At 40.5% G+C, this 27,099-nt stretch overlaps 1 protein-coding gene across 9 annotated transcripts in view; it reads left to right on the forward strand.

Moving 5' to 3' along the window:
* chd9 (chromodomain helicase DNA binding protein 9) overlaps positions 1–27,099 on the forward strand; it is a 287,584-nt gene that overhangs the window by 228,712 nt on the left and 31,773 nt on the right. For 5 of the 9 annotated variants that reach the window (XM_068049443.1, XM_068049450.1, XM_068049444.1 and 2 more), the window contains 10 exons: positions 6,430–6,533; positions 7,488–7,641; positions 8,135–8,192; positions 8,403–8,439; positions 8,554–8,761; positions 10,059–10,267; positions 12,719–13,621; positions 14,620–14,780; positions 14,971–15,243; positions 17,527–17,943. In XM_068049443.1, the coding sequence (XP_067905544.1) occupies positions 6,430–6,533; positions 7,488–7,641; positions 8,135–8,192; positions 8,403–8,439; positions 8,554–8,761; positions 10,059–10,267; positions 12,719–13,621; positions 14,620–14,780; positions 14,971–15,243; positions 17,527–17,943 (2,524 nt within the window). The remainder of the gene's footprint in view (positions 1–6,429; positions 6,534–7,487; positions 7,642–8,134; positions 8,193–8,402; positions 8,440–8,553; positions 8,762–10,058; positions 10,268–12,718; positions 13,622–14,619; positions 14,781–14,970; positions 15,244–17,526; positions 17,944–27,099) is intronic. The other 4 variants (XM_068049445.1, XM_068049446.1, XM_068049447.1 and 1 more) reach the window with 3 other exon arrangements.

Consider the following 27,099-nt stretch of genomic DNA (forward strand, 5'->3'; position numbering starts at 1 on the left):
CATCTTGAAAACCTTGATGAGGACACCTCTTAACCTTCTGTGTTCCAAGGAGAACCGTCCTAAAAGTGAAACATAGGAAAATGCCCCAAGGTGCTTCACAAAAGTATAATCAGACAAAAATTGACACCAAGTCAAAGAGTTAGTAGGAAGGGAGACTAGAAGCTTTGTCAAAGAGAGAGGTTTTAAGGAGGGTGTTAAAAGATGTAGAGAGAGGTGGGGAGATGGAGCTGTTTAGGAAGGGAATTCCTAAATTAGGGCCTAGATGGCGGAAGGAACAGCCACTAGTGATTGGGTGAAGGGAATGGCAGCTGCAGAAGAGGCTAGCATTGGAAGAATGCACCAACATACTAAAATAATTTGGCCTGCCATAGTGTAGAAAAAACAGGCTTCTTATAACTGACCTGAACCCGTAAATTCAGATTTTATTAGTTGTAGTGAGGAACTCATTCATTTTTAAAATGCATTCAGTGCATATAGATTTGTTGAAAGCATCATTACATTAATGACTACAGATGGTAAATTAATTACAAAATATAGTTTAAATTAATAATGAAATGCAGTGAGTAAGTTCAATGAAACAGTGAGTAATTTAATTACGTTTAATTTACTGAACCATTAAGTTTGACTAGGAACTTGGTTAATTATAAAAACAGAATTAGAAACTTTGGGGATTTTGAAATTATAGTTGAACTGCTGTCATAGTTGGTATTGTTTTTTGGTAGCTTGCACTGGATGGCACTTGCATGGGAGTGATCTGCTTTCTGCAGCATATTTGTGAGCAACTATAAATTCAGTGCGTCACTGAGAAGCAAAGATCATGGGCTGAAATTTATGGAGGTGACGGGGGACCCAACACTGAGCCAGAGAGGTGAGAGGAACCCCACCGTGGCCGTTTAGGGGACCACTGGCCACATTTTATGGCACTCAGGCAGTTAACTGCCAGGCACTGAGGATCCCATCCCATTGAGGCTGGGGGTTCCCACCTCCAAGAGCTGACGACCAATCAGTTCCACCAGGAGCAGTGGCCAGTGCTGGGACTGCACCCAGCAAGAAGAGGCAAAATGGACGCAAGCCTCGGAAGCAGCTAAGTGGGCACGGGTTTGCTGGGGCTAGTCAGTAGGGGGTGAGGGCAGGGGATGAGTGTTGGTGTGGGGCAGCCTTTGCTTACAGGGGATCCCCTGTGGGCCACAGATTGGCCAAGCAGTAGGGCCCTGCCCAGCCCTCCCCTCCACCCCAGCCCAAAGAGAGGCTGTCTGATTCTACTGGGTGGTATCCCAATGTGGCAGAGAGCCCTTCTGCCACTGGTAAAATACTGGTGAGGAGGCCCTTAAGTGGCCATTTAAGGGCCTCAGTTGGCCTCTGGGCTGGAAGGCTGTCCTTGACCTTCCCTACCCTTAATAAAATTCAGTGATGATGGGCACTCCCCCCTCCCCACACCCAGCCTTTGCTCGCCATTTTATGGGCGCCTCCCTGCCCGTAACTAGAGAGCTGATAAAAATTCAGCCCCATTCGTGCAAAGTCTCGGTAAGTGGAACTTGGGGAAAATGAGCTTTGCACATACAAAGGTCCTACAGAAATGTCCCATTTTGTTCAGGCCATCGCTGAGAGGCAATGGCATTGGGCTTTGGGTCATGTAAATAAAGAAGCCCAAAACTTTTATAACCTGAGCTCCTACTGAAGAATCTAAGCTCTGGGTTTCCATGTTATTTTGAGATATTTGGATCATTAAGGAGTCAACCTGGCAACTCAGGAGAGTTTGGTGTTTTCTCAGGGATTTCTGTGTCTACTTTTATGGTGGTCTCTTGTTTATTTGTTGTTTCTCAGTGGGGGTTTTTTGTGTGGATCATTTTCTTTAAAAAAAAATGTAGAGTTACTCAAAATTTCTTTTAGAAAAAAAATTGGTCCATGGGAACAATTAGCCAGTGGGCATGGCAATTCTAGAGCCATGAAAGTCATACAAAATAGTTTGAAATTGATCATTTTGTTTGAGTTTCCGACTTTCTCAAGTTGTCAAAAGTCGGGCAAAAATATGTTTGTGGGAGGCTTGTATAAAGATTTCATTTTGCTCAACATAGGAAAAGATTTCATTGTGTTGAGAAGATTTTTGGCCGGAAAAAAAATCATTTTAATTCACTTGTTTATCATTTTGTTACTGACTTTTGATCCTGAGAATCAAGCAGAAAAACTTGGTTTTATTAAAATTGTAAAGAACTTTTAAAATATTTCATACCTGATCGTCATAACTGAAGGACAAATACACTAGTGCTCCAACCCAATGTTTTCTCATTTTTCTCTATGGCTCCCTGACTATTTAAAAACCACAGGGCTGAAAAGTAGCTGAGCAAAAATTTAGTATTTTAGTTCAACTTCACATGCTGTGGATAAAAATAAAGCGTGTCTCGATTCTATGTTTTGTTTTGAATGTGAACTGCCCTGCCCATCTTTCCCACAACTTCCTCTTTAAATCTCTTCCATCAAGGTTCTGCCTCTGTCACAGCATTGAAACGACTCTAATCAAAGTCGCAAACAGCATTGGTTCAGAGCTAGGCCAAGGAAATGCCTAGACGGACATTTGGCTTGCTGGGAAAGCAGAGCGGCAACTGAACAAATGATCTCAATCTTCGTTTCAAAAGTCCTCATACCTATTGCTGAGGTTAACAGGGATAGGGCAGAGGGGTTTAAGGAGATAGTTGGTAATGCAGGCAAAATAAAAATAAACAGCAAGTTTTCCTTTAGTGCAGGCTTGTATACTAACTATTGACTCCCCTTTTAAAACCCCACAGTATCTGAGGGATTCAGAATTTTGAGGATGCTGCTGAAACACTGTAACCAGTGTTAAAAATGCTGTACCGCTATGGAATTGTCCTACTGCATCTGAATGTAATGCAGTCTTATACAGCACTACTGTTTCCAAAATTCAATTAGATAGAAATTAACAGTGTTCTTTCAAGCTCCCAGCACAAGGGAAAGATATTTACCAGCTGCATGTTTCTCATATTAACACGTGACATAACCTTCCAGTTTCCCTAAGTCAAACTTAACTCTTTAGTGGGTAAATGTGACAAATCTAACCCTGAACTTGCATAATTTTAAAGCTGTGTAATATCGACAAGTGCCCAATCCTGAAAGAAAGCCTTAGCTATACTCTATAGGTAAGGATTTCTTTTCCTTCAACATTAAAAATAGTTTGGTTCCCCATTTTAAAAAAAGAAGTCCTGCATTTTTCAGTTTACTGAAAATAGAGACATGTTGTTGAAGCTTTTCTTGCACTCATCAGGACAATCCGCAAGAATACCAATATAAGGGAAAACAACAACTTTATACTGTATGAGAAAAGTTGATTGGCAAGTGAACTCTGATTGGCAGAGGCGTTGCCGTGGAGAATGCACCAGTTTACGGTGACTGACGGTTAACTGTCAAGCTTTGTTTGAAATTTAAACCAGGTAGCTTGACTCTGATTGGTCAAGGCGTTGCCCTGAGGAATAAACCAGCAAATGGCTCTCGCTTGTTTTGTTTAGCTGAAACAGGTGCAATGTTTGTACATTTTCTTTCTGTCTGCAAAGAACAGGGCCCTGTGTATTAATATATGTAGCTTTCAGTACACGCAAATGCGCCACACAGCAAGACCTACTGACAATCTTAAATTGGTTGTCAGCATAATTCTTAGCACACTGAAGATTATGTAGCAAATGTTGTCCAATCACATCTAATGTTGGACACTCTGTTTTGAGTTTTGCAAGCACAGGCTGGTCGGGTACGGTCTGTACCTTGCCCGTTGCGAACAGCAGCAGGGACATGTTTTATATGATTCACCAGTCTTTGGGACCTACCACCTATATATTTAGCATCACACTGGCAGTGAAATTCATAGATCACATTACTTATTTGTGTGTTGGGCAGAACGTCTCTTTGGCTTGATGGCAGCATCCTGTTGGTGGTGAACATCACACGTGTTCCTACAGCATAGTAACAGCATGAAACAACTAGCTTCACCTGTTACTCAAATTTTTGGGATACGTTACCCTTCCAGGATAATATGAGGTAGACTGGGTACTGGTTTAAATTTCAAACACAGTTTGGCAGTTAACTGTCAATCACCGTAAACTGGTGCATTCTCCATGGCAAAGCCTCTACCAATCAGAGTTCATTTGCCAACCAAACAACTTAGTTTTCTCATATAGTATAAAGTTGTTGTTTTCCCTTACATTGGTATTCTTGCGGATTGTCCTGATGAGTGCAAGATGAAAAGCTTTGACAGCATGTCGCTATTTTCAGCAATAATCAAGTTCTGTACTGCCAAACAACTATTTTTCAGTTTGTTGAGCAATTAATTTTTTAGACTTCCTCGACAGAGGTCACTAGTTCCCAGATAGATGATGAGTCCTAGCTGTGTTAGCAGCCAATAAGGATGAAGAAAATATTTTCTGCTCACTTTTGCTATGACCGCCTTCATTTATTGTTGTGAAAATATCACCTCCTCTTCCACCATCAATGGCCTAGCCAGATTTAAACTCTAACCCATGAGGGATTCCAGATGCAAAGATACAGGGTCAGCTATTTTGTGTTGGTACTGAGTCAATAGCATTTAAAACACAGTGAGCTTTTAAACAGTTGGCCTTGTAAGATCTACCAGGATTAGCTTAATTGTTGAATTTATGCAAGCACCCAGTTTCTCTGTATCTACCCTTTGGATGATCTTATCATCTTAAATACCTTAATTAGATCATCCCATCAATGTTCTAAATTCAAAGGAATACAACTAAGTTTATTTGACATGGACTCATAATTGAGCCCTTAAAGCTCTGGTGTCATTCTGGTGAATCTGGGCTATATCTCCTCCAAGGCTTCCTGAGGTGCCTTGCCCAAAGCTCTGCACAGTACTCCAGATGGGATCTGACCAAGGCTCCAACCCCCTTGAGATGAAGGCCAACAATCAAGCAACTATTTTATTAGCCTCTTCAAATACTGTTTGCATCTGTGTTCTAGCTTTTAGTGATTTGTGTATGTGGACACCTAAGTCATTTTGCTCCTCCATATTTCCTAGTCTCATCATTTAGAAAATATTCTGATTTGTCTTTTTTGGATCCAAAATGGATGACCTCACACTGACATTCTTTTGTATGACTTTCATTATGACCAAGATCGGAGGAGTGCACTCTCTTTTCTAGTTCCACTTCTCCACAGGTCACAACATATATTTAAATGTTTACCCTGTTACCAATACGGTCAATCATAGACTGTACTCTTTATCCCAGAATAAAATACACCAGTCAGGTTCTTTAATAGACAACAAAATTTTTAGTTCATTATAAAACAAGACTTAACCAGTACTGAAGCAAAGCATTAACCCGCAGATTGAAATATGAAAGTTCTCCTTTTACCTTAGCCCCTCACGCACACATACCGGTTAACCGAAAATAGAGATTTTCTCTTTAGAGTTCTGTTACCAAAAAAAAGACAAAAAAGAATACTTTGGCCAAATACTTGCTAATTCTTGAAGAAAAAAAAAAGAAGGTATGGAAAGATGTCAGTTGTCCATTTTTGGTTTGATGTCCCAAATACGCGTAGACGGCTGTCACTGGGATATTTCTAGAACAGTTCTTTTCAGGCAACATTGATCAGTTTTGTAAGCTTTCTGGAAGAAATGCAGCAGTGGTTTCTGATCGGCTTTTCAGGAGAAAAGCAGCATCAGTTTTTCTATTTCTTACACTTGATTCTCAAGAAGTTCTCAAAGACATGGAATTGGGTGCTGATGGTAACTGCTTTCTTGGCTGGTTTTCTCCAACTGCCTTCCAAACAGTTTACACTCCAACGCACTATCAAAAGCGAAATCAAAACAATATCAGTCAAGCCTCATGACCCCTATGAATCTTGACCTGTAGCTTCTCTGTAAACATCTCCCCTTAGTCCAAAGTTTTTGTTGTTTATTTATCTTAATTAGTGACAGGTAGTCTCCAGTAGAGGTTGTTTTTAGCACTCCTTGATTCTTCCAGCAAGCGTTTTCAGTCGAGTGTCCTTTCAATGAACTGTCAACAACAAAGCAAAGTCCAGCTTCTATGAAATTTTCAGCCTTCTCCACAGATCCATCTCCACAAAGTCCTCAAAAAAAAACTTAACAAAAAATATAGAAACAGCATCATAGCACTTTGAATTTAGGAAGTGGGTATATCCCACCTAGTCAGCTTGGTTGTGGACATATATGCAGGAATACAATGAATCATGTTTCATTGTTTGACAGGGAATGTAGAAGATTATAGGAAAAATGTATTATGTATGAAAAGCCTAATGAAACAAATAGAAAAATGGTAACCTTGTCTCATTACTCTGGTAAAAATCCTTTGATCAGTGACCTAATAAGTACATTTTACTTTCTGTAACCTTGCCCTAACACAACTCGACAGCTGATTTAACTTGCTTTTGTTTCCTTAGTGAGATTGACATTTGGGTTCCTGAGCCTGAACAGTCTGAGATTCCTGCTGAATGGTGGGATTTTGATGCTGACAAATCACTGCTCATTGGAGTCTTCAAACATGGTGAGTAAAAAGTGTGAGACACCTTTAGGATATCGGATGTTTGCTGGATGTTTTCTATGGTATTCCAGTGGAATCTTTCAAAAGGATGTGAGGGAATCAAATAATGGTCAATCACCATGCAGTCAGAAATGGAAAGATGTATATACCCCAAAATAACATAATTAAAAATGCTTACATTAGATTGGTATTTTAGCTTCTCATATTAATACCAATATCTCAGATTCTGTTTGTTCTTGGGATGTGAGTGACACTTGCAAATCTTCACTTATTGTCCATTCTTACTTAGTGATGGTGGGTCGTCTTCTTGAACTGTTATAATCCTTGTGGCCATGGCATTTTTCCTGATGCCTTGGTCGTACATTATCAGATTTATTGAATTCAATAACAAATCAATAGCAACATTTCATGGTAGGATTTACACACTCTGCCTCTGGGTCGCTAGTCCAATACCATAACTATTAAACTACCATACTACTGAGAGTTCTTTACCACATAGTGTGTCACTGTAGCCCCCAACAGCATTTATTCAAACTAAGAAGTGGTTATCATAATGCTAATTATGGTTTTAATTGCTTTGTAAAGAAAAGTTCAGACCTATTGTATAATACGCTGTCTCCTAGACATATCTATATCTGGAACCTTTGTGAGATGACTTTTCAAATGTATCTTTCTACTCAACCAGTGGAGTTTGTTTTGCTGATGTAAAAGAAAACAATTGTTCAAACCATTTCAATGTTAGTGAATACACTTCTCACGTAAAACAAAATGTGGAGTTGGAGAAGTTAACTACAGAATCTTTAAAAAGTACATAGAAATTACAACATGGAAATAGTTTTATGTAATGTATGTCGTTTTAGGATAGAATTAATGAATACATTAACATTTTTGTTACATTAGCTTAAGATCTGGTCTCATATTATTTTCCCCTAACAGATCTTTATTTGTTACCCACAGGTTATGAAAAGTATAACACAATGAGAAATGACCCTGCACTCTGTTTCTTAGAGAGAGTTGGCAAACCCGATGAAAAAGCAATTGCAGCAGAGCAGAGGGGAAATGATACCTTTGCCGATGGTGCAGAGGGGTACGGTTACTCTCAATCAACATGGTGAAGTGGTTAAAATTATTTTACAACATTACTTGTGTGTCTCTCTCTCTTTCTATAATCTCAGAAATGCCTTGTTTTAAAATGTGCTTGCCTCAGTTAGGTGAGTATAATTAATTTTTGGATACACCAGTTGATGGGCTGCCATTCGGAAGCAAGGTATTCCATGTCTGTGAGGAAATGGCAATACCTGCTTAGCCCTCTTGAATCATATCTAATGTTGTCTGATTATGGAGTAGAATTAACAGTGTTGGAGAATTAGTGGCACACACAGAATGCCCTTCTGCCTAGATGATGCATGATACTGTTACCTGCAAGTGAGTGGGAAAATGGTTGTGGGGTTGGGTTTCATGTTAGAAAAATTAAAATTTTTGACCAGTTTAATCTTTAGCTGTCTATCTTGCTTTTCTGTACTGTACAGATCATTGCTGTCTATAAGCTTGGAAAATATTATTAATTGATCATATTCTAATCTAATCTATGGATTTTCTAACAGGGATGGTGAAGATCCAGAATATAAACCAACTCAGCCATTATTCAAGGATGAAATGGAGGTGTGAAAATGAAAAAAAATTCAGATATATGTTATTAAAATGCTACTTTGGTTCCTGAGCAAAACTGATAATTCAATGTAATAGTAATACTACAATATTAAAAGTGCAAATTAGTTTGGCACAGATGAATAATTCTTATCTATATACATCTATTTACTAAAATTGGAAAAACTAGCTCAAAACAATTCTTCTGAAACCTCTTTTTTTTAGGATGCTGCATCATCTTGTGGGGATCTAATAATTACAGGTGAGGATGAAGATTTGAAAATGTCTTTTTGTTGTAACTAGATTTCAAGATGTAGATCTTTTAGGTTATTGCCTTTTACTTGAAGATAAAAGGTTCCTTTCCTTTTCATATCAGATGGCCCTTTGGGAGAAGGTGATCTGCTGTATTGGCCAACGGCATCTGCTTTAACAACACGCCTGCGTCGACTTGTAACCGCTTATCAGCGCAGTAATAAGAGAGAGCAAGTTAAACAGGAAGCCCAAACAAAAGGGGATAGGAGAAGACGGCTGTGCGCTGACACAGTAAAAGCAAAGGAGGCTGCTAAAATCGAGAAGCAGCAAAGGTATGTGTAGAAGCAATCCTGCTAACAAGCCAGTGGGGTTGTTTAATGCTATACCATAGTTTAAATGGCATCTTCATTTAGTACAACAAATCTACTTTGTTTAATGCTTAGAATAATTCTCCTAATGTCATTTACCACTTTGGTTACAATAATGATAAGGACTCCAGTTCTGGAGCATTGGAGTCCTTAATGAATAAAGAAAATTGTTAAATAAAGATCTTCCTATACAACTTTTGAAAAATTTTGCTTGCTCATTTACTAAATGAGCAATTTTATTACAGAATCTCAGTTGAAACCTACAAAATGTGTTGCCATATTTACAATATTACACTCTTTCCATAGTGTAGGGACCTAGTGCTCTCCCTGCTGCCCCCATTCTTTATAAAGATTGGTGCCACACCTGTATATCAGTTTGTTTCTTGCCAGTACATAACTAAGTTTGCTTCTCCTAGAAATACACCTATTAGCACCAACTCTTGAGCCCCAGAGCTTGAACCTCAGCACATGAAATGGCAATGTATGTTTTTTCAAGATTGAACCATGTCCACATGCTTGTCACCAGCCCACTCTGCAGGGTTCGTGCTCCAATAGCTTTCCTTATTATAGTCTATAAGATGGGCCAGCTATTGCCCATCCCCAAGCTTAGCATGTTCGTGCCATATGAAACTGTAGCCAGTCCAGTCCATTTCTCTCCCTCAAAGTCAGAGCAGTAGAACAAGTATTGCACAAATCAGTATTGAGAGAAATTCACTGTGCATATGGAAAGGCATCAGGATGATGAAATGCTACATAAACCAGGAGAGACTTACTCACGAGGCAGTTTGTACAACTCACTGGTGTTAGAACAAAAGAGTGAATTTCTCAGCTCAGCACTTGGTGGGAATCGGCGGCAAGATAATAGATACCCTCAAGTCATTTCACTATCCATGTCCACCAGTAAAAATTTTACCTAGAGCTGATCACCAGATGTCCCTAAAGGTAAAACGATTCACTTCCCTGGACAACCAGCATCTGTGCCTTAGTTCACACAAGGCATCCACCATCAAGGCATATAACATAAAATGTAGTATGTTTGTATTGTGGCATTCTACAGTCAATAAATTCTTAAAATTTAGCTGCTTGTAGATTTGAGTTTCCCTTTTAGTAAGCTAAAAAAACATACAATGTGCTGCATTTTTTGTTTCGGTACAAAATGCCATCATAGAGACAATCGATTCATTGATGAAAAGTAACTTAATTAAAGTAGGTGCTGAGGGCACATCATATCAGAACAGCTAATCCATCACTTTTCCACTAGGTGGACCAGGCGAGAAGAGGCTGATTTTTACAGAGTTGTGTCTACTTTTGGTGTCGTTTATGATCCAGACAAGCAAATATTTGACTGGACCAAATTCCGAGCTATTGCCAGGCTGAATAAGAAGACGGACGAGAGTCTGCAGAAGTACCTTTACACTTTCATTGCCATGTGTCGAAGAGTTTGCCGTCTACCACCCAAAGAGCAAGAAGGTGCAGATTAATGAGTTACCTCCTATCCATATTAATAAAAGATAGTGAATGTTATTTTTGAACTGCCATGTGACCATGGCATCTCCTTTCTAGCAATCACAATGGCCACTCTCAATCATGCAGTTGTACTGATTGCCCTGTATTTGATCGGGATTGGTGAACAAATGCTGTTAAAGTTAGGCCAGGGAGGTTCAGAGATTTGGAAGATTTTAGTTTTTACAATCATGAGTACAACCTGCACAAATGTTAATCAAAATTTTGTATTGCTAGATTTACATAAGCATCACTGTTAATGTTGAGTTCTTTGTCTTTCTCATAAATCCTTGCCATTTGGAGATAACTTCCGATATGTTTTCTGAGGAAACGACTGCTGATCTTGCATCATCACTGAGATGATATTGATCCTCCAATTACACCAGCAATGCTCACATTCCAGGAACAAATAAAACAGAATGACTGAGATTTGAGTGCAGTAGTGTGGACTGTGAGTGCACTAAAAAAAAATTGAACAGTTTCATAGTCAGTTACATTTATTTCTGCTTAGCACTTTAAAATTATACATATTGCACAAAATGGTGAGCAACATCTCACTCAAACACGTAGTTAGCATTGGCACAGACGATGAGAACATGGGAAATGCTCATCAATTAATTACTAAATATATTCATTTGAAATTGAAGTTTAAAATATTTTAAATACTCCGTACCCTTGTCTTTTTTCCTTTATTTTTGCTATCTAGATTTATTAATTTAAAATAGACTGCTCCTTTTAAATTAATTTCTAAAGCTAATTCATGGTTTTGCATGGCTAGAGGCGGAGTCAGTAAAATTGGCTGAAGGCTGGCATCTGTGATACTGAGGACCTCGAGGAGGACAAGATGGATCATCCACTTGGCACTTCTGGCTGAAGAAGGATGTGAATGTTTCAACCTTGTCTTTTGCCCTGACGCGCTGGGCTCCCCCATCATTGAGGATGGGGATGTTTGTAGAGCCTCCTCTTCTGGTTACTTGTTTAATTGTCCACCACCATTCACAACTGGATGTGGCAGGACTGCAGAGCTATGATCTGATCCGTTACTTATGGGATTGCTTGGCTCCATCTGTCGCATGCTGCTTCCATTGTTTAGCATGCATGTTTTGTAGCTTCACCAGGCAGACGCCTCATTTTTAGGTGTGCCTCGTGCTGCTCCTGGAATGCTCTCATTGAACTAGGGTTGATCCCCTAGTTTGATGGTAATTATAGAGTCAGGGATATGTCGGACCACAGATTGTAGTTGAATACAATTCTGTTGCTGATGACCCACAGTGCCTCACGGATGTCCAGTTTTGAGTTGCTAGATCTGTTCTGAATCTGTCCCATTTAGCACGGTGGTAACAGAGGGTGTCCTCAGTGAAGACAGGACTTGGTCTCCACAAGGACTGTGCGGTACTCACTCCTACCAATACTGTCATGGACAGATGCACCTGTGACAGGTAGATTGGTGAGGACAAAGTCTTGTTCCTGCTTGTTGGTTCTCTCATCACCTATCGCAGGCCCAGTCTGGTAGATATGTCCTTCAGGACTTGGCCAGCTCAGTTAGTAATGGTGCTACCGAGCCACTCTTGGTGATGGATATTGAAGCTCCCCCACCCGGAGTAAATTCTGTGCTCTTGCTACACTCGGTGCTTCTTCCAAGTGGTGTTCAACGTGAAGGAGTACTGATTCATCAGCTGAGGGCAGTTGGTAAGTGATAGTCAGCAGAAGATTTGTTTACCTATGTTTGACCTGATGCCATGAGTCGTCTTAGTGTCTCGAGTCAATGTTGAGGACCCCCAGGGCAACTCCCTCCTGACTCTATACCACTGTGCTGCCACCTCTGGTGGGTCTGTCTTTCCAGTGGGACAGGACTACCCAGGGATGTTGATGGCAGAGTCTGGGACATTGGCTGTAAGGTATGATTCAGTGAGTATGACTATGTCAGGCTTTGCCACTCTGTTGGGACAGCTCTCCCAATTTTGGCAAAAGTCCCCAGATGTTAGTGAGGAGGGCTTTGCAGGGTCGACAGGGCTGGATGTGCCATTGCCGTTTCTGTTGCGAGTAGTTTTATTTTTCTACTTTTCTGTAGCAGTTTTATACAAATTTAATTGATTCAAACTTTTAATCATGTTCTATTGCAAATTCTATTGTACATGTGAACTCCTGTAATAACTTCCAGTTGGACAGTGTAACCAGGAAACTGTCCTGAATCTCCTAGAAATTGGCAGTAGAGCAGCACTGTAGATCATTGGGATCAGTTGTATCAGAAATATGTAGAAACTGGTATGGTATTTAGAAACTCTGAGCTGCAAATTCCAATATTTATGGTATAAATTCAAATTGTTGCATTGCCTGGGGTTTGTTAAAGCTTGGTATTAACTATTAAAGAGTTCAAACTGAAAGATTAACTTGCAGAAAAATCCATTGTTTTTCTAGAGCTTCTAGATCCACCCATTTTCATACAACCTATTACAGAGGAGCGTGCTTCCAGGACACTATATCGGATTGAGCTGCTCAGGAAAGTGCGGGAGCAAGCTCTTCGCCATCCACAACTTGACGAACGGTTAAAGTTGTGCCAGCCAGGTCCGGACCTGCCTGAGTGGTGGGAGAGTGGAAAGCATGACAAGGAATTGCTTACTGGAGCAGCCAAGCATGGTGTCAGCAAGACTGATTATCATATTTTCTGTGATTCAGAGCTTTCCTTCATGATGGCTCAAAGAAACTGCAGTCAGAACAAAGTTACTCAATCGAGGAGTTCCACGCCACTCTTGCATCATCAGTACCTGTCTTCATCATCACCTCTTCATTTACTCTCTAAACTGCAGGATAAGAAAAGTCAGTCTGAGACTGAACCTGTAAAGTGTGAAAGGACAGCAGTTGTGAAAAAGGAGCCACGTTCATCAGATGACGAAGAGACAGTGCACACTGAGAAGAGTAAAGTGAAATCAGAACACTGGAGTGCTATGGGTGGTTTTCAACTCCAGAGCAGATTAGAAAAGAAGACTGGCATTAAATTGGACCCAGATCCAGATGGATCTTTGGTTGCAGCAAGGACTCAACCCCTTACACCAAACTCCGTACTCAACAAACGAAAAGCAAACCGAGAACGCTCTGATTCAAGCTCCGATTCAGACTCTGATTCAGACAATTCTTCATCGTCTTCACCATCATCATCGTCGTCCTCATCCTCATCACAATCCTCATCATCCTCGTCATCCTCGTCATCCTCCTCCTGCTCCTCGTCCTCCTCTTCGTCCTCGTCCTCGTCCTCGTCCTCGTCCTCATCGTCCTCTTCCGATGATAGTGATAGTGACAGCGATGATAAGCAGACCACTGCAGGTATTAAGTGTCTCTTATTAAAGCCTCCTCCTTCAGCCAGACATTTGCATGGATTAACCGAAATGACAAAAGTGTCTTTGAAAATGCAGCAGAGAATAGCTGCTGTTATCAGAATAAAGATTTCCGTAGTCTATCAGATTTGATGTCCAGATGTGATGAAGGTTTGAGCTGAAGTAACTTTAATTAATTTCACCAAAATAATAGACACTGTGCAGGCCTGCTTGCTAAAACTCCAGTAGCATTTCAGATATGTGGGTAATGTGAGCAATACAAACATGCACATGGCACAGTTTCTATTAGGGATTTTTTCTAGTCATTATTTCATGCAACAATACAGTCAGTCCCTGAGCTCCTTGCTTAAAAGGTGCATTTAGACATTGAGAGTAGGTCTAATGCTTGTAAGAAATTACTTATAATATGTTTGTGTCTACCGCTGTAGCCAGGAGTGGTTTTCATTTTGGTAAGAAAAAAATATCTTTTAAATAGCAATACAATATTCTAGAAAGTAATTATTAGGTGTTAAGTGATATAAGGTACCAGTGGTGTAACATTGCTACTGACATATCCCCAGTCTTGCTTAGCAAAGCAGTTCTGTGTCAGAATAGGACATTTCACAATTGTCACTCACAAGATCACCACCGCTCTCGCACACAAGCATATAAACATCCAGCTGAACCTGCAAATCAGGCATTTGTAGCACAGAGCAGTGCAATGTAATATGCTGTAGCAGCAACATTTGGCTCCTTAGAGTTCAGAGAAGTAGAATTGAATTCCTATCTTTGCTGAATTACAGTTGCGCAGAGATCAGACATCTTTCCCTTGGATGGGGTGAAGGCCCAGTTAATTTGCGTATGAATATTATCAACCATAATTGAATCACATATCCTCTGCTTTGTTTGCATAGTTGATATGCTCTGTGTGAATGTGAATTAACTGCAGTTTTGTAACCATATATTGAAACACTATTTTAATGCAAAATCAATTGCATTTATTTAAAGGCAAGCCACCACAGCACTTGAAGGCCTATGATGAAGACAGTGTAGCATCTCTCAGCATCACACATGATGAGACACAGGACAGCTTTCTACCAGATAGTGGAAAGCCTGATATTCACTTCCTGCAAGAAGGACATAGGTTTGCTGCCTCCTGTTGGCCAAAGGTATGCACCGAAGGTGATAGATCATCCAAAGTGAAGCTAAGTTACTACCAGCTTAGGCAGAGTGCAATGCTATAAATTTCTTATGCTTTAGTTTCCAATTTGTGGGATTAAACATTTTACAGGAAATGATTTTAGAGCATTGGAATGAGTTTACAAGAAATTTCTAAAGTTGTTTGTTATTTTTACATAGGATCGCGTAATGATCAACAGAATTGATAGCATATGCCATGCAGTGTTAAAAGGAAATTGGATTCCCTCAAGAAGAAGTTACGATTACAACGCTGTGACCTCTTCTTACACAACAAAGCTACTTGATAGTCCTTCTGCCATGGGAGATTTCAGTGATTCTGCCATTGTAACGTCAGGAAACCAGGGTGTTAAAGAAGATAATTCTCTTTTGTCGCAGTTCACAAAGGTGAAGAAGCATGTGCGAGAAAAGGAGTTTACAGTGAAAATCAATGACGTATGTTCATTTTTATTACTGTTAGATCTGATTCTAATTGCAGATCTTTGCAGTGTGCAGCATGCTACTGCGCATCTGGCTGCCAGCAGCGTTTTCACTCTGAACTACTTCCTTCGCACACTTTATATACATTACTCCTTTGTGCTTTAACCATTGTTAATTTTAAAGTACATTTATTTAGATGTGAGCTGTATTTGTAATGCGCAGCATTTTGAAATCTTTATTTCTGCTTTCTCCCTTTGCAATTCTGAAGGCTTTCCTAGCAACAGTGCTTACCTAATGCTTTGCATTTTGTGGTTTCTCGCTGTTTGTAGGCCATTGAACCTGTGGATCCTTATTTAATACGGAACAACTTGTCTGGTTTTGATTGAAGGTTGATGGCACAGCATGATGTGTTGTAGTAAATGCAGAAAGAGCTTTTTTAAATTCTCTGCTTCTTTAGTTGAATAGTCTGCTTTTGTTTTCTATTTCTTGAAATAAATCAGCATGATTAGCTTTTTGCCCTAAGTCTCAATTGTCAATAAATATTGGGATATCTGACACAAAGCAAGTGCTGAGCTGGCAGCTTCAAGTGACAGCAGGTACTCCTATATTTATTAACATTTGTAGTGTGCAGTCACACTGTTAATTATTTTAACATTACAGAACCTGCACAGCAGATGAGTGCTTCTGAGAAGGTATATGTGAGGCTCTCCAACTTTAAAACTTCTTGATTGGATTTTCACAACATAATCAAATTTCTCTCCTCTGGGTTCTCCTCATAAGAGAATGATGGAAAGCATGAACAAGTTTGACATACAAATTGGGAGGCACTAATCTTAAACAATATTCTGTTGCCTCAGTAACAAATATTTTTATTAGATTTTCACCAACCTAGGTTTTTTTTTAGAAAAGAAAGTATGCCTCAGACATTGAGATTGCTTTGAAAATGGGTATAATTTAACCATATTGCGTTATAAATAAATACAACTGCATCTCGAGAATTTTATCAAGTTTGGGGAAAGTGTAAGCTACTTTGACTCATCAGATTCTAAAAACCTTATGTCTGTCAACATTAAGTGGTGAACTGAATAATGTACAGTACATCGTTTCTTAACCTTGCATCATGAGAAGGGTTGCCAACTATGGATCTAATGAAGACTCTCTTACATGATCCCTTACCTCCAAATGCCCTGCTCTCTCCATTGGTCTCACACTATGTCCATGCTTGCAGTGCACCACCTTCTTGCACCAATTGGAAAACGAACAGACCCTGTTACCTGAATAGATGATTATTAGCTGTCGGTCAAACAGCCTTTGTTCCCATCTCCCATATTTTTAATCCCCTATGATTTTTCTTCTGGATTGCTCGCAGTAGTGCTCAGGAGATTAATCTTTAATTCTTGGGGAGTTGGCAGCTCTCTTCATTGGACTTAGCTATTTAAGATATTGGAAAACCAGCATATTAGTTGATATTTGCTGTGGAATGGAATTGTTGTGCATAGTGAAACCACACGACACAAGTTATTACCAGTGTGTTCCCAGCATGAGCTAAGTGGTCAAAGGCAGAAATACTTCCTCACCTACTTGGCACAAGAGTCAACCTGGGCAAGCCTCGCACCTATTGGTCACTTGCAGAGCTCCATTGGCAGTGTTCTTTTTGCCCACTCTGAGCTGGTGTATAACATGTGGGACCTAAAAGAGAATTATTTTTTAAAACACTGAAAAGGCATATTAAGATTTTAATTGTCTCAATATCTAAGTATTCATCAGAAAACAAATTGACCCCTCAGCACTCTACAGTAGTTAAATCATTCTTAATATATTAATTCATCCCAATATCAATTATTCATATCAATTATTTTTGATGGGATAGCCAATGGCACACTCTGTCTAACCTCAAACATGCAGAATGGTCACTTGGGTGAGGTACCAGATTGTGACAAAGGACAACATTATCAAAGAGAAAAATAATTGTGTGAATCTCAAAAATTGGCCAAATTAATACGAAATTTTACTTCATCTACATCGTTTAGTAGTTATACCTGGGCAGCTTAAACATGTTACTCAGTATTATTCCCTTTTATTAATTTTAAAATGTATTTATGACTAAATGTTTGAAGGATATTTATAATATATACATTGTAAATATATATGAGTGAACATATTTTAGGTGAAATATAAGCACAGCTGATGTTTGTTCTCCTCCAACTAACAAATTTTAACTAATAAGGCTTCAGCTAGGAATGGTAGATTTGACATCTTTCGATGTAAAGCCATTTTTAATAGCATTTGTTTTAATAGGAAGGTGGATTGAAGTTAACTTTTCAGAAGCAAAGGCTCACTCAGAAGAGAGCACTTGAGGCTGAAGAAGGAACTTCAAATCAGCAGCAATACATGACACGGCTGCATGATTTGTATTCTGCTTCTGACAGCAGCCAGGAGTTGGCTGTAGACCTCTCCAAATCTATACTGGGAGCTGGGAGCTCCACCCCTTTGCCATCTTCAGTGTTATTCAATGCCAGTTTACCTGGTAATGCCTCCACAGTGATCCCTGATCCTAAATCAGCATTAGCAGGTACTTCTCAGCAGATACCAAGACACTGTACAAATGGGGTCCTATTGGATGGCCAACCAATTGTTAAAAAGAGAAGAGGAAGGAAAAAGAACGTGGAAGGAATAGACATCCTCTTCATGAACAGGAGCAAATCAATACAACCTGTAAGTCTGCATTTATTTTTGCAATTTGTCACCACCAAGTTGTTGTTCGGAATAAAGTCTGTAGTGCAGCTTCACTGTAGAATGAATGAAGTGTCATAGAATTTATTTTTTGTTGCTTAACCTCATTGTTTACTTACATTGTCTTGTTAATGCTGCTTTCCTTCAGTGAATTTATTGGTACTAAACTTCTACATGGTTGCTGTAATTGGTGTTTAGTATCATACTGACATGAGTCGTGCTTTGCTGAGCAGGATAGATCCTCTTTACTTATTTTTGCTCTTGTAGGATATTCTGCTACCCAAAACCACTACATTTAACAGGCCACATCAGAACCACTGAAGTGCTTCCCTACTAGCTCAATGGTACATTCAACTCCTGATGTGGTACTAACACACAGTCTGTGATCAATCAGCTGATAACCGACTGGGCTGGCTGTCAGTGAATCTGAGGTATGGAGGGAAATAACAAGCTGTTCAATGTAGTGATTTAGGGCAGCAGAATATTCTATCTTCAAGGATTCCTACTGTGACCTCTCCTGGAAAGTGTGCAACACCAGGGGAGTAAAGCCCCAGCATGGGATTGTGCTCTCGAAAGGAGCAGGGTAAAAAAAATTGAAGAAAAGCTTATTTACAAAATGTGATTCAGTTGGAAATTTAAAGAAATGGAAGACTGTTTAAGAAACAATCTATGATTTGACTTTGGTGTGAAACTGTATTAGAACCAGAGAAAAGTTATGACACAAAGAGGCCATTCAGCCCATCATGTCTGTGCCGGCTGAAAAAACTAGCCCCCCAATCCAATCCTACTTTCCAGCACCTGGTCTGTAGCCTTGCAGGTTACAGCACTTCAGGTGCAGGTCCAGGTACCTTTTAAATGAGTTGAGGGCTTCTGCCTCCACCACCAATCCGGGCAGTGAATTCCGGCCACCCAACATCCACTGGGTAAAAAAGTTTTTTTCATGTCCCCTCTAATCCTTCTATCAATCACCTTAAGTCTGTGCCCCCTGGTAATTGACCTCTCTGTGAGATGAAACAGGTCCTTCCTCTCTCCTCTATGTAGGCCCCTCATAATTTTGTACACCTCAATTAAGTTACACCTCAATTAAGTCACCCCTCAGCCTCCTCTGTTCTAAGGAAAACAACCCGAGCTGATATCTTTCCTCATAACTGCAACTTTCAAGCCCGGCAACATTCTTGTAAATCTCCTCTGTACTCTCTGCAGAGCAATTACGTCCTTCCTGTAATGTGGTGACCAGAACTGTACGCAATACTCCCAACTGTGGCCTAACCAGTGTTTTATACAGTTCCAGCATTACATCCCTGCTTTTGTATTCTATACCTAGGCCAATAAAGGAAAGCTTTCCATATGCCGCCTTCACCACTGTATATACATGTCCTGCCACCTTCAGGGACCTGTGGACATGCACTCCCAGGTCTCTCACTTCTGTAGGTGTCTTTTTAAAAATGCTTGATTAAAAGATTCAGCCGCTGAACAAATTCGGATTAAACATTTTATGTTTTGCAACATTATGTTCCTTCTGGGCTAAACAATGGGAGATTGGTGTTTATGTTTCCAGTATAGGTATGCTGATTGTTGGTTCATTTACTTGCACAGTAAGTGAATTGAAATCCTGCAGTTTCTTTACTATAAAAAGAATTGACTGGATTTGAGTTCACTATAAACAGGTTACATTGTGATAGGATATGGGCAGCAGAGTTTTGGATGAGTTGAAAGTAATGGAAAGTAGAGGATGAGAGGCTAACCTGGAGAACATTGGAGTAATTGAGTCCAGAATTCAAGGATTCTAGCAATCCAGCTGCTCTGCCCCAGAAGGTTGTCATCTTGTAATATTGCTAGATTATTCTCCATATACATTCAGATTAGATCCAATGGTGGAAATCTATCTCTTCCATGCACGCGGTCTCACTTCAGAATTGGTCACTTTGCAGCCATAACCCACAACCCTTGTATCTTTACTTTCATCTTCTCCACAAGGCAGTTTCCGTTTTCTTGTTTTGACTCCAGAGTGATTGAGTTGAAGCTCCTTGTGGTCCTTGCCTACACAGCGTTTTCATTTCTACATGCTGTGTTATGGGTTGCCACGACCTCAGCCTATTTGTCACTAAAACTTTCATTTGTCACTTCCAGACTCTAACTCCATTGCTCTCCTGATTGGCCTTACATTTTAGACCTTCCATTGCTTTCAACTGGTCCAAAGCTCTGTTATCTTACATCATCACCCCTGCCCTTGCTGATCTACATTGGCTCCCAATGTTAAATTTTAAATTCTCATCTTTGTGCTTAAATCACTGTGACTGCAGCCCTCCCTGTCTCCATAACCACCTCCACCCCTAAAACCCCACTCCTGAATTCTCTTTTCTCCTGACCCTCATCTCTTATGTATCCCCCCGCCTTTTGCTCCACTGTTGGGGGCTTTCGAAGTCCTATATCTGGAATTCAACCCTAAACTCCTTTGCCTCTTCACCTCTATCGCTTCCTTTTAAGACTGCTTAAAATTCACCTCTTTGACCAAGCTTCTGGTCACCACTCTAAATCTTTCCTCTTTAGCTCAGTGTTGTTCTGTGCACCACTGCAAAGCATCTTGGAATATTTTTCTTTGTTATAGGTGCTATATAAATACAAGTAGTTGTTGATTTGTTTCGACCAACCATTATAACCTTTGGTATCGTTGCCTTCAATTGCAGAGTCACTGTTGGCCATTTGTTTTGATGGAACTAATGTTAATGTATCTGGAAGCTTAATTACATTCAAGCATGAAGTCATGCTTGATCATAGCAAATGTAACTTAGATCAGTAGTTTGCTACATTAGTGTCTTCAGCCTCAATGTTTTGTGCAGGTTCTTGGATTGCACACTGTTGCAAGCCATTTGCCCATTTTTCCTTTTTTACTGTAGTGTTTTATCTGGAAATTAGCATATTTATGAATTCAGTGGGGTCTACGAATTTTAATTGTTTACTGATGTGGCAAATGAGGCAGGCTATTTGAACATTTTTATTATACATTTTTAACATTCAAATGACACTATTGGTTAAAATCTTTCCATTATGTATTCTATATTGCGATCAATATTTTTCCAATATTTAACACCCAGGTATCACTGGAAAATATACAGGGCAAAGAAATAATTTAAGTTACTTTATTGTTAGATCCAGGTTTCTCATTTATTAAAAGAATTTAGGAAACAAAATACAAAGGTCATTGTGTTTTGCTGGGACTTCACTGCTTGCATGTTATTTGACCTAACCAGGATATAAATATAGTTTACTATGGTGCTTAGTAGTACCAGAAGAGAAAGGTGCAAATGAGGGGAAATAGTTTTAGTCTTGAGGTGATTTTGCATAGGTGCTTGTTGAGTTCCCATCACATGATACTAGTGTCCAAAAGCCAGTTTTCTAGACTTACACACTAAGACCAGCATTGTATTTTTTTTTAATCCTAGTGTCTGTATCCTAGACTCACTTCTGAGAGTCTATAATTGTGCTCCCAGGACAAGAGTCAGAATTAGCAGTGTAAAGTTGAGGAATCAGTGATCAGATGCTGGTCATCTGTGATCCAAACGAAATGAGTGCCCTGTGTGGAAATTCTTAAAGCATGTTTTGACTTGCTGCCTTGAATGAACCTCTTTCTGGTTCAAAGAAACTCTCAGATTCAGGTGACTGTTTAACACACTGAGGGATTTTTAAATAATTTTTTTATTGGGTTCCTGAGAATGTACATTCATAAATATGAAGCTGTTAACAGTGTGTATAATAACATACATGATGCATTTGCTGACAACGAAGCTGGCTCAGGCAAATTTCAAAAGTCGTAGGATGCATGCAACTCTTCACCTATTATATATGTATGTGATATATAATCAATTGTACAATTAAGGGTTTATTCACATAAGTATTTTTTGAAGTCATTGTTTACTGAAATCACATGTTTTGAGTACATTCCCATACTTAGCATATGAAGTCACTGTGCATCATGACTACATGATGTCTGCTGATTATAGTGTATTGTCATATCATACCACAGAATGCAGTTGAGGCCAAAACATTGTATGTTTTCGCTCTTGGGGTGAAAGGGATCAAAGGATATGGGGGGAAAGCGGGAACAGGTTACTGAGTTGGATGATAAGCCATGATCATGATGAATGGCGGAGCAGGCTCGAAGGGCTGAATGGCCTACTCCTCCTCTTTTCTATGTTTCTATCTCAGGCTTTGCACTGGAAGCAGTTTCGGGCAGAGGTTGTTGGTAGGCAGAAGCAGCTTGTTTGTCACAGGGTTGTGGGGTTAGTTAGGATTGAGGACAGTGGGGAGAGGTCCTGAATACAGTGCCACAGTAAAAGGGTAGCGTGTATTGAGACTACCTGGAGTTTTGCCAATTTAAGGCAGAAGTCAAACATCATTCATTCTGGTAGATATCCCATATGTTTCAGCCACATATTAGCTGTGGGTGGGCCTGCTCTCTGCCATGTTGGGGTAATGCATCTTGCTACTCATAGACATCTCATCATGAGAGGCTTTTTCTCTCTGGGCAATCCCAACAAGCACTGAGCTGGATTCTCTGTGATTCCTAGTGATTTCCTGGATTATTGTCCAAAATGGCTGGATGTGGTGCAATGGCCAGATGTTGTGGAGGAGGGGGTGGTCTCAGCTCCTCCAGCAGACATCTGCTATGGAGGGGGGTAATTTGTGCAGCATGGGAAGGTACAGTATGTGCGATGTTTGACTTTTAAAAGGCCTTCCTGCATTTTACTGCAGTTGGTGGTGTTTAGGGTCTGACTCTATGCCCCACCACGTGATTGAATTTCATATTAGGTTTGAGGCGGAGCAGTGAAAGTCACAAACCAAGGTTTTAAGTTTAAGTAAGGCAAACGTCATGAAGCATTCAACGGCATTACCATCGCTGAATCCCCCACCATCAACATCCTGGGGGTTACTATTGATCAGAAACTTAACTGGACCAGCCATATAAATACTGTGGCCACAAGAGCTGGTCAGAGGCTGGGAATTCTGTGGTGAGAGAGTCACCTCATAACTCCCCAAAGCCCGTCCATCATCTTCAAGGCACAAGGCAGGCATGTGATGGAATACTGTCCACTTGATTGGATGAGTGCAGCTCCAGCAACATTCAAGAAAATTGACACCATCCAGGACAAAGGAGCTTGCTTGATCGTCACCCCATCCATCACCTTAAACATTCATTCCTTCCCCCATCTGCACAGTGGCAGCAATGTGTACCATCTACAAGATGTGTTGCAGCAACTTGCCAAGCCTGCTTTGGCACCACCTAGAAGGACAATGGCAGCAGATGCATGGGAACACCACCACCTGCACGTTCTCCTCCAACCACACAACATCCTGACTTGAAACTATATTGCTGTTCCGTCACTGTCGCTGGGTCAAAATCCTGGAACTCCCTCCCAGACCACATTGTGGGTGTCCCTACACCACATTTGACTGCAACAGTTCACGAAGATGGCTCACCACCACCTTCCCAAGGGCAATCAGGGATGGGCAACAAATGTTGTCCTTTCCAGCAACACCCACATCCCATGAAAGAATTTTTTTTAAATGTCGAAGAGATGAGAGATAAATTGACCATAGTAAGCTGGACTGAGGGTAGAATGTGGGAGCCGGCCAGGAGTACATTGGAATAGTCAAGTCTGGAGCTAACAAAGGCATGAATGAAGGTTTCAGCAGCAGATAAGCTGAGATGGGGCAGATTCGGGTGATTTAGATTTTTTAGATTTAGATTTTTAGAGATACAGCACTGAAACAGGCCTTTCGGCCCACCAAGTCTATGCCGACCATTAACCACCCATTTATACTAATCCTACACTAATCCCATATTCCTACCACATCCTCACCTGTCCCTATATTCCCCTATCACCTACCTATACTAGGGGCAATTTATAATGGCCAATTTACCTATCAACCTGCAAGTCTTTTGGCTGTGGGAGGAAACCGGAGCACCCAGAGGAAACCCACTCAGACACAGGGAGAACTTGTACACTCCACACAGGCAGTACCCAGAATTGAACCCGGGTCGCTGGAGCTGTTATAGAGATGGAAATAGGCGGTCTTAGTGATGAAGTGAATATGTAGTCGGCAACTCATCTCTGGGTCAAATATGACACTAATGTTGCAAATGGTCTGGTTCAGCCTCAAACGGTAGCCTGGAAGAGGGATAGAATTGGCAGCTAGGGAAAGGAGTTTGTGGCGGAAACCAATGATAATGACTTCGGTCTTTCCAATGTTTAATTAGAGTAAATTTCTGCTCATCCAGTACTGGATGTCGAACAAGCAATCTGATAATTTAGTCACGGTGGAGGAGACGAGAGGGGGTAGTGGTGAGGTTGAGCTGGGTGCTGTCAGCGTGTATAAACGCTGTGCTTTTGGATGATGTCGCCGAGGGGCAACATGTAGATGAAAAATAGGAGGGCGCCAAGGATAGATTCTTGGGAGACAGCAGCGGTCATCCTTTTTAGCAGTCTTCTCGACCTGCCCTGCTACCTTCAAAGATTTGTGTGCATACACACTTGGTCTCTGTTCTTGCACCTCCTTTAAAATTATACCATTTCCTTTATATTGCTTCTCCTTTATTCTTTCTAACAAATGCATAATTTCACACACATCTGCATTAAATTTCTTCTGCCATATGCCAGTCCATTTCAGCAGTCTGTCAAAGTTCTCGTACTACCCTCCTCTCCGTTTGCTACATTTCTGAGTTTCATGTCATCTGTAAACTTTGAAATTATGCCCTTATCAAGTCCAGATCATTTATATCAAAAAGAGCAATGGTCCCAATACTGACCACTGGGAGGGACCACTGGAGACCTCCCTCCAGTCTGAAAAACAACTCTTCAGCAATACTCTCTGCTTTCTGTCTCTTAGCCAATTTCATATTCACGGTGCTACCACCCCTTTGTTACCATGATCTTCAATTTTGCTGATGTTTATCATGTGGTAGTTCATCAAACGTCTTTTGAAAATCCAAAGTTAAAGGGATACAAAGAAAGCACTAAGAGGTGCAAGAAAAGGAATATAAAAAACAACTCGCAAGGAACATTAAAGTTTGCAGCAAAAATTTTATACATTTATTGAGAGAGAGTGATGAAAGCAAATTTGGGCTCATTAAAGGTGGATACAGACAAGACAATAATGGGTAATAAGGAAAAGGAAGACTTGTTAAATAAGTACTTTATCACTTTTCACTGTAAAGAAAGTGGACAAAATACCAGCAGGTCAAGGGATCCTGAAAATAAGTCAAGGGGAAGAATTTAATAGATTTAGTATGTTTTTTTTAAAGTAATGGAGAAAATAAGATAGACATATCTCTAGGACCTGATGGCCTCCTTCTCAGGCTATTAAAAGAAATAGGTGAGAAAATTGCGAATGCATTAGTCATAATGTTCCGAAACACCCTAAACCCAAAAGTTGTACCTGCGGTCACTGCAGAGTGAAATCAGGGCTGCAGAGATCATTGCAATGGTTCAGGTTGAAGTCAGGACTGTTGTTAAAATTTATGTGAAAAGCTCACTCTGCATCCAAGCACTGTTACGACACTTGGTGGGCTGGGAAGGCAGAGTGCTTGCTGGCATGAAAATGTGTGAGGAGGCTTTAATTCCTCAAGCAAGATATTGATGATGTGGCAGATTCCCTCTGGCCACAAAAAAAATGCAACAGGAAGAATTGTTAGGCTTGCTATTTTCTGGCAAAATCAGCAAAGCATTTTAATAAGACAAGCCATCTTCAGTTTGTTGCAGCATGAGTAGGGTGCAGTCTATGAGACTAGGAGCTGGACTTTTGTAACTGGAGACAGTTTGTTACATTAATATATAGAGGTAGGTAGAAACTTTCGTCATTCAGTTTCGAAAGCTATTAATTTTATTTTGCTGTCCAGTTGTTTGTTTTGTTGATTGTCATTGCCTCTTGCCTTTAGTTGGAAAATCCACCACTCTAATTAGTAATAATCAGGAAAGAGAACAAATTTTGATGACATTTACCAAGATGTTGAGCAAAAGACTGGAACTAGAATCACTTTACGGAGGGAATCCTGTGTAGATGTTGGAAAAATTCAGGCAAAACAGCAGTTCAACTTTGTCTGCTGAGGAAATTGTGCCAGCTTATTAAATGTGACATTTGAAGTCATTTTCTTTGAGGCTAGAATATCACCTGGTCAAAGCCTTTAATACAAACCATCAAACAGTTGTGTGAAAGATAGCAAAAAAATTCAACACGGCGCAGTGGTTAGCACCGCAGCCTCACAGCTCCAGCGACCCGGGTTCAATTCTGGGTACTGCCTGTGTGGAGTTTGCAAGTTCTCCCTGTGTCTGCGTGGGTTTCCTCCGGGTGCTCCGATTTCCTCCCACATGCCAAAGACTTGCAGGTTGATAGGTAAATTGGCCATTATAAATTGCCCCTAGTATAGGTAGGTGGTAGGGAAATGTAGGGACAGGTGGGGATGTGGAATTAGTGTAGGATTAGTATAAATGGGTGGTTGATGGTCGGCACAGACTCGGTGGGCCGAAGGGCCTGTTTCAGTGCTGTATCGCTAAACTAAACTGAACACTCAAGGCAATGATCAATACATCCCAGAAAAGCTTCCTTATTTTGAAGTGTTACATAGAATCTGCAGCACAGAACCAAGGCCATTTGGCCCAACAGCTCCATGAGTCTCCTGCCACCATTTTTCATCTAACCATATAAATATATCCTTCGATGACTTCAAGGATTCTGCTCAGACCACTTGCTCCCCAATATAGTTGCAGTAATTTGTATCCCCCTTGGCCTGCAGCATGACCGTGAGAATGAGCAGAGGAGGCCAAGCTGTTCAAAGAGGGAGGAAGGGGAGAAGGGCTCTCAGCAAGAGGCCATATCAACTCTGGATTTTCAGGGAACAATTCTACTATGTCAACCTTGGAAGATGAGTGCGCTAGTCACCTCCAGTTCATCAAGGAGGTACTTACTGAAATCCGCCGCCTGTTGCAGCCTGCATTACAGTCTCAGACCAGGGAAAGGATGGCATTATCAGTGGGTGTGAAAGTGACTGTGGACTTTTGTGCTTGGAACTCCTTCCAGGCTGGAACAGGCGATATTTGTAACATTTGCCAGTTTGTCATCCACTGTTGCATTAGAGGGGTC

Source organism: Heterodontus francisci, chromosome 17 (assembly GCF_036365525.1).
Source record: "Heterodontus francisci isolate sHetFra1 chromosome 17, sHetFra1.hap1, whole genome shotgun sequence".
In the NCBI taxonomy this organism is placed as follows: domain Eukaryota; kingdom Metazoa; phylum Chordata; class Chondrichthyes; order Heterodontiformes; family Heterodontidae; genus Heterodontus; species Heterodontus francisci.